The sequence below is a fragment of the Osmerus mordax genome, chromosome 21 (assembly GCF_038355195.1).
Source record: "Osmerus mordax isolate fOsmMor3 chromosome 21, fOsmMor3.pri, whole genome shotgun sequence".
Classification (NCBI taxonomy): domain Eukaryota; kingdom Metazoa; phylum Chordata; class Actinopteri; order Osmeriformes; family Osmeridae; genus Osmerus; species Osmerus mordax.
In genome coordinates this window covers 7,262,992-7,275,992 of record NC_090070.1, presented here as the reverse complement: position 1 = coordinate 7,275,992, position 13,001 = coordinate 7,262,992, and the positions used below count along the sequence as shown (strand labels likewise).

Sequence of the window (13,001 nt, the reverse complement as noted above, 5' to 3'; positions counted from 1 at the left end):
ACAACACTGGGTTCCAGATTTTTATCTTCAACACATTGCTTTTGGTTATTTGAATCCACAATGGAGCTAGAAGGTTATAATGGCCAATTACGCAAATATACGTTTTCCTAATGTCACTTGTGAAACAGAAATCTGTTTTTGCTTAACTAAAATGAGATCATTCCACCCCATAAAGTAAAGCTATTGCTAGACAAAGCTGTTTGAGATGTGACACCTAGTGGTACTGAGTGGGAGCACACACAAACAGCTAAATACTTGAGGAAATATTGTTTTATTTGTTCATACGATCCAGCCACATGCATGAACTGACAAGAGTCAATATCATTATTTTCCAACTGAGACAGTTCTACCAAAAAGACAGTAAAACAGCAACATGTCTCCAGATATGCAAGACGAGAAGCAAAAAAAAGAGAAAAAAAGACCTCCGGTTAGATAGAAAAAATGTAAGTCAACATTCGAGCCCTGTCAGTAACAAGTAAATACAAAGTTCTTTGGAAAAATTCGAACCCCCACAAAATCCTTTTTAAGTTTGTGGTAACTGCCCACTTTCTACTCGCAGTAGGTCCAGGAACCACAGGCTGAAACCTTTCTAATCCAGTAACATTTATTTACCCCGTACCCTTCAATTAACAAACATCCAGCCTCTTTCCTGCCTGGAAACAAAAGTTGCAGTGTGCTCTGTGTCATTATGGAAGACCATGAATGTTTCGCCAGGAAAATATCTCTCTCGTTACTTCTCTTCTAGCTCAGTTCCTGGACTTTCTCAGAAGAAGAGGTGGCCACGACTTTGCCGTCCACTATTTCCTCAACGATGGTCTTCACTCTCCTCTGAACATGAGGGTTATGCTCTGTGGAGGAAGTCACAGAAACCAAACAATATTTTTTTTATAAGATAATCAAATGGATGTCTGTGAGTTTGGTGTAAAACTGTGTTTATTGTGAACCACAACTCAAGCCCATTCTGAGAACCGAAAGGATTTTATGGAGAAGGGGGTGGGGGGGGCCACAAGTAGATGTTTAGATATGTGGATGAACGGATGTTGCGATGAAGAGGGGATGGCTGGCCTAAAGTGACCTGCTTTTGTTTAATTCCACAATGACTTACACTCTGAATGGTTAACAAGTTACTGTGAAAGTGGATTGATGGATGAAACTTTGGAATGAAACTTTTGACCTTCTCTGTAGGTCGACCTTGTTGCTCACCTTCTTTCACCACCGTCACTTCCTGGACCTTCTCAACTACAATCACCTTCTTCTCTTTCACCTCTCGGACAGTGTTCTGGTGGCTGGCAGTTGAAACCACAATCTTGTTACTGAAAAAGATAGAACAAGGTTTGAATCTGAAACATTTCATTGACAACGTTTCAGAGAAATTCCAAAATCCACATTTATTAAGTCACTCATCTCCTATCATCCCTCTTTCCCTCAGCACTCTCTTCCCCTGTAACACTTTCCTTCATCTATTACCCCAGCCTCAACCACCTCACCCTCCCTCTGTCCGTTACATCTCTCCATCATCCCCCCCCCCCGAACTCTGTTTATCTGATGAATTCCTTTTCATCTCCATGTCTCCCCAACTCATTCTCTCACCAGCCTTCCTGTTTAACCCCTGCTTCTCTCACCTGTACGCCTCTCCGTCCAGCAGCCTCCTGTACTCGGCAATCTCCATCTCCAGCCTCATCTTGATGTCCAGGAGCACCTGGTACTCTGTGGCCTGGAGGTGGATGCTGGTGGTGAGCTGCTGGAGCTCTTCCTCCATGGCGTTGATGTGGAGCTGCAGGGCGCTGAGCTGAGCGCCGTAGCGACCGTTCACTTCAGCCATGCTCTGCTCCAGGTATTGTTTCTGTAGACGGGGGAGGTGTGGAGCAGGCATGAGGGGGCATGTGAGGGAGCGGGGGGAGTTAGTGAATGAGTGAGTGAGTGAGTGGGGGGTTGAGTGAGTGAGTGAGTGAGTGGGGGAGTTAGTTAGTGAGTGAGTGGGAGAGTGAGTGAGTGGGGGAGTGAGTGGGTGAGTGAGTGAGTGGGGGAGTGAGTGAGTGAGTGAGTGAGTGAGTGAGTGGGAGAGTGAGTGAGTGAGTGGGGGAGTGAGTGAGTGAGTGAGTGGGGGAGTGAGTGAGTAAGTGAGTAGGGGAGTTAGTTGGTGAGGAAGGGAGGGAGGGAGTAAGGCAGACAGTGAGGTGGTTCAATTTATATTTAAAGAGAAAGAAATAATACAAAATAAGGGCCTTAGAATGATTACATCTGTAAAACATGCAAAATAAGAAGACATATTTTTCCAAAAAATACATCTATCATACTAGTAATGTATTCAGATATCCAACGAGATTTTGCTAGCTTCATTTCAAGGTCCTCATGAAGAACTCCCCATACCTGAGTGAGCATGCCCTGCAGCTCTACCTCCAGACTCTGGAAGGTTCTCTTCCGGTCACCCAGCTCTGACTGGGAGGTCTTCACCTCCGTGGTGCTGGTGGTGATCTGGACCTGCAGCGCCTCAACCTGGCAACCGGAGGAATTTCTCAGAAAACACAACCACCACTTACAGAAATACCAGGAACCACAAGGAGTCAGCAGATTCACAACAGAGTGTGTTTGAGTCTATTGGGTCACATGTTTTGTTTGCTCTGAAAACACGCAGCCACATTCAAGGGGGCTGGTTTCAGTTTCTAGTCAACTTGCATGCTCTACACACAAAGGTAAACCCTTTTTAACGTGTGTTTGTATTTCAAGGTTGTTTCACCTTTCCTTGGAACCACTTCTCAGCCTCTCTCTGGTTCTTCTGCACGAGAGACTCGTACTGCTCCCTCATATCATGCAGTTCCTTGTTCAGGTCGGCAGAGGCAGGGCAGTCCATCTCCACGTTCACGGCTCCGCCCTGCTGCACACGCATCAGTTCCATCTCCTATAACAAGATAACAGGAAGAGAGGAAGAAGAACTACAAGGTTTAATGCTATGAGCCCTGGGATTTGTAGTCCAATTCTCCTTGGGTAGACAGGCATGACAGGTATGGAAAGCTGTACTAAAACCAAGGACGCGGACGGGAAGCTGTACTTGAGACTTAGAGCTCTTATGCCACCTGGTGGTGTAAAAAGTAACTAACCCCTAAAGCCAACCCTGCCCACAAAAACACAGCTTGTAAAAAAACAAAGCGTGTTGAGATGTGACGAGGCGTGTCAGTCACCTCCTCGTGGCTCTTCTTCAGGAAAACCAGTTCCTCTCTCAGCCCCTCGATCTGCATCTCCAGGTCGCTCCGGGAGAGCGTGAAGCTGTCCAGAACCCCCTTCAGACGGGCCATGTCTGCCTCCACCGTCATCCGTATGTTGAGCTCCATCTCAAACCTAGCGACAGAGGACAAAGGGGCCGGGGTCACGACCCCTACTTCCACAGACCCAGACTTCCACAGACCCTGACTTCCACAGACCCAGACCCAAAAAACACACGCAAAAATGTGCCGGTAAAGACTTGAGGGGATTTTTTTGCACTAGGGGCAATCAATCACTTACTTGATTTTGAAGTCGTCGGCTGCCAATCTGGCGTTGTCCACCTGCAGGGTCACCTGAGCGTGGTTTGTGTACGCCAACAGCATCTGAGCAGAAATCACACGTCCACATCGTTTTCATCAGTTGACGGTAGACTGTGATCCAATATCTGTAAATAGATCTTTTCTCCTATTCGTTCCTGTGGTATGCCCGTTTGTGGATCGCTATATCCATGCCTCAGGAAACTGACTAAGGAGGCCAAAGTGTTAGGCATAGTGCCCATGTCCAGGATGCAGCTGGTGTTTATAATGTCGTAGTTGATTTGGTGTTTAGAGTTTGTGCATTTAGTGAAGTATATGGTGTGAGCTCAACATGGCTGAAAAACATTGCGATACTGGTGGCAAAATATTTTTTTGCAATGTCAAAATTCTTCTCCAAACAACGTCAAACAATGTACTCCATTGGATTATAAATTGAACACCTGACTGGTTCTCGAGATAATCGTGGGAAAGTCCCTGCTCAAAAATCCCATTCTAAAAAATAGACACACAGACAGACAAACAGAGATTCTTGTCATTCTTAGACAGACTCCTGGCATTATTAGAGAGATGGGATTTTAGGGCCAGGAGTCTAAGGCCAAGACTAGTTTTAAACTAAATGTATGCAACTGGCCCCTGGTGTCAAAACTACATTACCCAGCAGTACCTTCTTACGGAGTCCAGAGATGGTGTCAAGGTAGACGGTCAGGTCCTTGCTGTGAACTGGGGACCTCTTCTCATAGAATTCCTTGATCTGCAGCTCTAGTTTCTGATTGGCTGCCTCTAAGGAACGCACCTGTGTAAATAAATAGGTGGATTAGAAAGTCAGTGAATACTGTCATGTTCATTTGTCACACGGAAAGATAATCCACTAACATGGCGGCAACGGAAAAATGACAATAAAGCCACCCCTGCACCCTTTTCAGTGCAAGCCTAGAGGAATTTTACGCGCACAATTGCCTGTGGTAAAAATAATGCAGGCTTTTGCGCCATAGTTTCTCTTCATATGCAGAATAACTGTAGCCTATATATAAGTTTTGCGTTTTGGAAAAGGTATTATGTATGTAAAATGTGTTACTGGGGAATAATCATATGCATTAGGCTGTGTAGGATACTGATGAAGGAAAAACATAAGTTAACAAAAACTTTTATTGAATGGAAATGTAGGCTGGTTTATTTCTGTATAATGTTTTTTTTGTTTGTAATTGTTTTTGTTAAGCGGGGTGCTGTGTCTAAGAGTCACATATATGCGTAAACGCGCGTAAATAACAATTAGCCCGTGATTTCCAAAAACATTACCATCACTCTTCCTTACCTTCTCCAGATAGGTGGCCAAGCGGTCATTGAGGTTTTGCATGGTCACCTTTTCGTTGGCGCTCATGATAAACTCGCTGGAAGGCGAAGCCATGGACAAAGCGGACACGGACTGAGAAATACGGGTGCCATATCCCCCGGCACCCCCGTATACGCTGGGTGTGCGGCTGCTTCTGACGGAGGACGCAGACACGCTCATTCGAGACCTACCGCCTCCAACCGCTTGGAACGGCATCCCTCCGGATAAGCTGAGTCCACTGGAGCCTATACTGCTGCGTGAGCTGTAGCTACTTCTGCGACCGACGACGACAGACATTGTAAGTGATGATTGGCAATCGTGTCCTTCGGGGGGTGAGATGTGCTCGTCCTACTCAGAGGCGTAAGGTGTCCCAGACCAGGCCAACGAGACTCTTATACAATTTCACGACTGAATACGTCACGACTAGACTGGCACGAAGAAATGTTTTGACGTGGGTGTGAAACACGAGATATGCTAAAGGCCATGCACTGGTGGAAATTAAGAGTGCAAGGTCATTGTCAAGGGTTAACAGACCAGTCGTGCAACATTTTCTGGAAATTCACTAAGCTTTACAATTAAACGCCCACTTGGCATTTAAATTCAATAGGCCTATGCATTGCGTCGGTGTTTTTTAATTAGACTGCTTGGGGACTTTTAGAAATGATTTTATATCAATTCAGTAAGGTTTTGATTGGTGACATGTACAATACCGACAACTAATGTGCCTAACATTAGTAATACGTATAATTTTCTTACATTTTATGTGTAACCTATTGAATTTATTATTTTTAAATTCAAGTGTTGAAGTATTTAATTCTGAACTGTACTTTTGCTATTGAAATATTTAACTATACTTTCGGAAGATAGGTAGATTATGAATTTCAGTTCTGTCATTTTTGTTTCAATGAAAGCCCCTGAAAGATTGTTATGTCACAGTGATGAGGCTGTGGTCGTGTGTGTGTGTGTGTGTGTGTGTGTGTGTGTGTGTGTGAGTGTGTGTGTGTGTGGGGGGGGGGGGGGGGGGGGGTCATAAATGGGGACGGGGTAAAAAGGGGGAAGGGGAAATAAATTGGTCTCAGAAAAGTCTGGATGGATATGTTGTAAAGGGACCAGTGAAATATCTGTAGCTTACCATCAATTGTATTTTTTATTTACATTTCTGAGCCTAACCCCTCCCTACATAAAAACACAAAACATCGGTTTTAATGTCATGACACTAAGTAATTGCCTTGTCATTCCTCAATGATTCCATGACCACACAGACATACCCCACAGACATTTGACTTGAGTGTTGAATAACAAGATGAAGATTTGCAAATGTACCTTTTTGCTTCTAATCTACCTCTCAATGCAATTTATCACAACCAGAATATAAAGAATGATCCAGACCTATATGGTTTCCGTCAAGACTTCCCAAACATTCTGAAAGCACACAACTTACAGTAATCAAAACTCATAGCCTCATTGTTAGCCCACTCATCGAGCCGAAAAAGATTAAAAGGGAGTGTTAGCGTTGAGACTTTTACTTTGGCATTATGTGAATAGGGAAGGATGATTTCAAAGGAAAGCCATTGAAGCCTAAACTCTGTTTCACAGAAAGCCGTTTCCGTGCCTACATACTGGCACCCTTCCAACCTGTTTTCTTAAGTGCTATTGAAAGAAAAAAAAGTGTGTTCTGCAACGATAAGCATATGTATTTGGCCTGAGCCATAATTGTTTTTCTGTTTTGTTTTGGCATGTCTGCTCATGAGGAGTGGCGGAAATAATGCAGTCTGCTTCACGTGCGGTTAGAATGAAACATATGCAACATTAAACAAGAAACAATTACCCCACCTTGTTTTACTTTCAGTTTATGACATTTAGATGTTGATGATAAAGATATCTTCTGAACCTGCTAGACCCACAGCCTAACCAGCAACATTCTGCAACTGAAATATAATGGTTTTAATGGTATGGTAATGGTCACAAATGATTGTATCCTAACTTGATAATGAGATTTAATACAGACGTAAACAATGTTCCTTTTTTTGGCCTAAACATACAATTTCCTTATAATTGCAACAGCACATCGATACAAAGGGGCGTTGCCAAGAATTTTGAGCACCATATACTGAACGTTTTCAAAAATCACACACCCCATACCTGCCTTGAGCCAACAACAATCACATCAACTAAGCACGTTTTTCAACAGGTCATCAAACTCTGTCTTAAGATGCCAAGCACTCTTTCTGGGATGTCATCCTCCAATTCAGTGCCTCATCAATCAGGATCAAGACAAAGCAGCTGTGACAAGTGTATGTTGTAGTAGCCTACAGTATAATTGATCACATTCACATTACTAAGAGACAAAGTCTAGAAAGACTGTTTGAAGTCAATAATACTTAAAGACGGTGTTGTAGGAGAAGTCCCTGTCAGATGTAATAGCAGTTCAGGCTCTGCCATAAAGCCTTTACAACAGCTCCTGCATAGGATAGAACTAGATGCAAACCTCCAAATGCTGGACAAATGCTTAAAATACGATTAAGAAGTAATCACGTATAGGCCTACACAATATTATTTATTATTATAGAACTACCTGTAAGATTTGCACAAATGAAGCTTAGCGCAAGTTCAGTCAGGTAAGACCGATCCCTGCACTCGGGCATACGCGATAATGTTTCACTAGGCCTACTTACTTTTTTTCTTATATATATATATTTTAAAAAAATTACCCTGAGTAATGTGCAATACGTAAGTCAATGTTTTGATTTCAATAGCAATGAATATGGAAAAAGGTCATTACGATAGTAATAATGCTCTTTTAATAGGCTATATATCCCTTGATATGTATGGATACATTTCGTAATCTTTTAGCAGATGCTCTTATCCAGAGCGACTTACAGATATACGGTGCATAGCAAAATAATAAACTAATCTAGCATACTGAATACATTTAAAATCATAATAAAATCTCCACAATAATACTGGTAGTCACTCCAGCCCAGGGCCGTAATCATAATATATATTGGGGGGGGGGGACACATCCCCCCCCCCCAATATTCAAATCTGGTCAAAAAGTCCCCCCCTATATATTTATATAAAAATATAAATAAAATATAAATGTGCTACACTACGACAAGCAACCAAATATAAAATTAAAATCATTAAAAAAAAAGGTTCTCAGGGCGGGACCCTCAGACTCCCCAGCAGATTTCGTCTCCCCCAATGTTGACTCCATGGCTACGTCCTTGCTCCGGCCCATGTAATTTTCTGTTACAGACTGACCGGGCCCCACATTAAAGAAAGGAAACATTCTATGGCCCTCGCAGAATTATTTGGGGGGATCCCTGCAATTAAATGTACGAGAGTCTGGTTATAGGACCAAGCTAGAGAAATGGTTGAAATGCATGAGAAATAAAAGGTGTTGCGTGAGAAATGGTTGAAATGCTCCCTCCTGAAATCCTCCCTCCTTCAGGAAGCAGTCGTGCTGGTGGGTGCCGCTCTTCACCTGCCCCTGGCAGGTTCCTAGGTGGTTGTCGAACAGCACGTCGCTGTGGTACACCTCCACATTTGGCCTGTGCCAAAATTGTTTTTCTGTTTTGTTTTGGTATGTCTGCTCATGAGGAGTGCGGTTAGAATGAAACTATGTAACATTAAATAGAAATAATTGCCCCACCTTTTTTTACTTTGAGTTGATGACATGACATGAACCTGCTAGACCCACAGCCTAACCAGCAACATTCAAAACAGCAAATGATTGTATCCTAACTTGATAATGAGATTTAATACAGACGTAAACACTATTCCCTTTTTTGGCCTAAACATACAATTTCCTTACAATTGCAACAGCCCATCGATACAAAGGGGCGTTGACAAGAAGTTTGAGCACCATATACTGAACGTTTCCAAAAATCCCAGAACCCATACCTGCCTTGAGCCAACAACAATCACATCAACTAAGCACATTTTTCAACAGGTCATCAAACTCTGTCTTAAGATGCCAAGCACTCTTTCTGGGATGTCATCCTCCAATTCAGTGCCTCATCAATCAAGATCAAGACAAAGCAGCTGTGACAAGTGTATGTTGTAGTAGCCTACAGTATAATTGATCACATTCACATTACTAAGAGACAAAGTCTAGAAAGACTGTTTGAAGTCAATAATACTTAAATACGGTGTTGTAGGAGAAATCCCTGTCAGATGTAATAGCAGTTCAGGCTCTGCCATAAAGCCTTAAGTACTACACTATCCTTTACAACAGCTCCTGCATCGGATATAGCCTAACTAGATGCAAACCTCCAAATGCTGGACAATGATACGATTAAGAAGTAATCACGTATAGGCCTACCCAACATAATTTATTATTATGGAACTACCTGTAAGATTTGCACAAATGAAGCTTAGCGCAAGTTCACTCAGGCAAGACCGATCCCCGCACTCGGGCATACTCGATAATGTTTCACTACTTACTCCCCCCGCTAAGAACGCTCTACTTTCCCTCTTTCCTATGCCGGGTTGTCACCTGGGTTTTAGTATCAATTAGCACTCTTGTCTATCAATTAACGGTCTCAAATCTTCTTCGTAGCTGTCAGCCTATCACAATGATGCCGTGCCTTTAAATACGATTCTCTCCCTGTTTAGTTTGTCCATGCTATCAAGTGCGTGACCCTCTACCTTCCCGTCGCCACCCGGTGCCTTTGTAATTGTTCCTTGACTCCTCTGGCTGGCTGGGTCGTCGGCTGCCGCCACCGCCACCAGTGTCTGGACTCCGTGGGGATTCTTCCTTGGATGCTGGGCAGGCGTAGCCTGGCTCTGCAATCCTAGGTACTTCCGGTCAATTTTCATTTTGCTTTTCTACTAGCTCTGGGCTTTTGGTATATTAGCCGGGTTTTGGCAGAATTTTTTGGGGCGGTCCAATCAACGAACAGAGGGAGTGACTGAGAACGATGACGTTGATGTTGCGCCCTAGTATGAGTTGTAGTTCAGTAATGGCGGCGGAGAAAGGTGCGAGCCAAGCCATTCGGTCTGTTTTGGCAACGCTGCCGAATATCCAGAAGTTAGGGCCGAAGCAAGAACAATCTATTCTGAGTTTTGTTTCTGGCCATGATGTTGTGGCCCTCCTCCCCACGGGGTTCAGGAAAAGTTTGATTTTCCAGCTAGCTCCGTTAGTGGTGAAGGAGTTGGTTAAGGCGAACACTAGCGATTGGTTATTTACATTTAGCAGACGCTCTTATCCAGAGTGACTTACAGTAAGTACAGGGACATTCTCCCTGAGGCAAGTAGGGTGAAGTGCCTTGCCCAAGGACACATCATTTGGCACGGACAGGCAACCTTCTGATTAATAGCCCGATTCTCTAACCGCTCAGCCATCTGACTACCATTATGGAAGATCCAGAGGGGCTCTTGGCAGATCCAATAGTTTTAAACTTCAACAGAGTACCCGCCTTCAAGGAAGTTAACGCTTGTCAATGGAGCGATCCCAGACCCTCTATACAAATGAAATGGACGAGAGTCTGGTTAGGACCAGGCTAGAGAAATGGTTGAAATGCATGAGAAATACAAGGTGTTGTGTGAGAGCGTGAGAAATGGTTGAAATGCGTGAGTCTCACAGCGAATGCATGAGACTTGAAAGCCCTGCTAATTATATGAAGTTCCAGATAGACAATCAGCATTCTATAAATTTAACATAGGCCTACATATTGTCCATAAGCACCAAAACAGATGAGCCTTGTTAACATTTTGAAGCATCAGTTTAGAATTGGTTAGTTGGTTACGGGTTAGTGAGGTAATTATACATCCGATCGATTTTATTTTAACTAGACTAAACAAACCCTGAGACTACAGTAAGGAAAGGAAGACACACATTAGAATAGCAGTCCATCCTGCAGGGAGGCTTTTAATTCATTCAGGCAGACGTGAGGCCAAGAAGACATTAAAGATTACGTTTAGAACACAGTCGTCCAAATTTATAGATACATTTCTTAATTTAGGATCACATTTATAAACAACAACTAAAGGGATACGGGTCAACAGTGTAAATGAAGTGAAGGTTGTAACACTCAATAGACTGTTAGACAGGGAGGGGCTTGTGAGTAGATAGATGGGGTATGATAACGGTGTCCGGCTTGGTTAATGGTGGGGATCTCACTGGGACCTCCCCATGCTGCCCTGCTGAAGTGTCGAGTAGCAGGTATGCATCATTATCCTCCCGCCTCCCTGCGAGAGCAGCTTCACTGCTGAAGAGTGTAGGAGTAGGTGAGCGTGCCTCCCTCTTTCAGGAAGCAGTCGTGCTGGTGGGTGCCGCTCTTCACCTGCCTCTGGCAGGTTCCCAGGTGGTCGTCGAACAGCACGTCGCTGTCGTACACCTCCAGCCTCAGGACGTCGTTCTCCACGGTCTTGAAGGAGTTGAACTCCTCCGGCCACCAGGGGTTCTTGTCGTTGTTGCGGACGGAGGTTTTCCCGAGGTTGTCGGGGCCGCAGAACACCTTGACGTAGCCGTCGGTGGTGCCCAGGAGGCCGCTGGGGAGCTTGGTGGCACGCAGGTTGAAGATCTTGATCTGGGCATGGGTAACTGCCAAGAACAGCAGCCCCAGGGCCAGGGTCACACAGGAGGGAGACATGGGTAGCTCTGTGGGTCTGAAGAGGACAACTATGGGATGGAGGGAATGAGAGAGAGAGGAAGAAAGAGAGAGGAAGAGAGAGATACACATTTAAATTGTTGTCATAGAGAAAACAATTGCACACTGACTGTACTTAGTCTTCAGAAAATTAAGAAGATACTGTTGAAAACAGCCTTTCACATCTTGCATATCAATGGGTCAATATGGATAGAGAGAGAGAATGATGACATCAGCAGAGCACTGACCACTGGGAGAGCAGGTCTGAGCAGGTGAGAAGGTTAAATGAGGACCTGTGTTTGTTACCTTCAGAAGATTAAGTGTACACACACACACACCCCGCAAGGCAATATTAGCACAGCATACGGTGTGCTCTCATTGGTTCAGGCAGATGACCCTGATGTTCAGCAACCTCCAGAACAGGTGGAACTATGTGGAACCTTTCTACCTGAAGGTCAAGGTGATAAGGCCAAACAGAGATAGTACAATAAACAGTTCCTAAACTCTGTGGGAAAATGTTGTTTTTAAGCAGCTGTGTAACCGCTTCTGCTGCCAACTCAAATCATATAGTTCATCCAAAGAATAGAGCAAGAATATCTTTTCACACCCAGTCTGCAAAGGAATGTCTTCCACAACCACAACCCCTAGGGATGCAGGTATACAACAGGATTCAGGTGAACTCTGTTAATGTTGGTAGTGAATATCAGATTCAATAGAGAAAACATTAAACTTATCATACAAAAATCTTATTTTAATCTCAAGGCAATACCATTTGAAATGATTACCTGAACTTGAATTATGGGATTTGGAATGAGTGGAATTGAGACAGAGTTACCCAGAACACACTAATGAATGTTTTGCATGAATACCAATACATTTTAACAGACACTTTACAAAAATGAGAAAGAGACTATGGAATATTTGTAATATATCCTGATGTTCTCTCAGGGATTGTCAGCTGAATTCTGGCCAATTATGTAAGATTGATTTGCAAAATCAATTAACAATGATTTACTTTTCATGTGACACATTTCATAAAAAATGCATTTGACTGGGCACTAATGCCAGAGGCTACAGCACAAGACAAACTGAGTGAAACATGTGAGAGAGACAGAGTGTGTTAATAATGAAAAGGAACAAGGTTTTGAAAGGAGCGTGAACTCACCTGTACTCAGTCACCTAAAGTATCAGCAAACACCGTTATGTCACCGTCACCTGTCCCCTCTTATAAAGGACCACAGTTAGGAAGTTACACCCCCTCACACCCCCACTCTCTCCAGAACACTCTCCCCACCTGTCCTTTCCAAGGTCACCTGAGTTATTTTTTACATTTACATTTACGTTTATACAATGTAAAGTAAGGTTGTCTAAGATTGTACAAACCCATTTTTTCCTATGTGTTTAATGTATGGATTGGTATGGTTTAATATGAGATGGATAGATTTTTACTTCTTTAAATGTTTTTTTTTTTATACCTACGTTTTTACAATTTGCTTTCCATGTCACAAGAATTTAATATCTCAGAATGACATGTTTTACTAGCCTGGCTCTGCACTC

At 43.4% G+C, this 13,001-nt stretch overlaps 2 protein-coding genes across 2 annotated transcripts; both read right to left on the bottom strand.

Annotated features, from left to right (window-relative positions):
• Positions 1-319: 319 nt before the first annotated feature.
• krt99 (keratin 99) lies at positions 320-5,222 on the bottom strand. Its single transcript, XM_067259189.1, has 9 exons — positions 4,831-5,222; positions 4,183-4,311; positions 3,502-3,584; positions 3,180-3,336; positions 2,738-2,899; positions 2,371-2,496; positions 1,623-1,843; positions 1,204-1,286; positions 320-848 (listed from the first exon to the last, which is right to left on the bottom strand). Exons 1-9 carry the CDS (start codon positions 5,143-5,145, stop codon positions 742-744), a joined length of 1,383 nt encoding a protein of 460 aa, XP_067115290.1. The 5' UTR covers positions 5,146-5,222; the 3' UTR covers positions 320-741.
• A 5,469-nt stretch (positions 5,223-10,691) lies between these two features.
• LOC136965520 (perforin-1-like) lies at positions 10,692-11,505 on the bottom strand. Its single transcript, XM_067259695.1, has one exon. It carries the CDS (start codon positions 11,445-11,447, stop codon positions 11,058-11,060), a length of 390 nt encoding a protein of 129 aa, XP_067115796.1. The 5' UTR covers positions 11,448-11,505; the 3' UTR covers positions 10,692-11,057.
• Between the last annotated feature and the right edge of the window lie 1,496 nt (positions 11,506-13,001).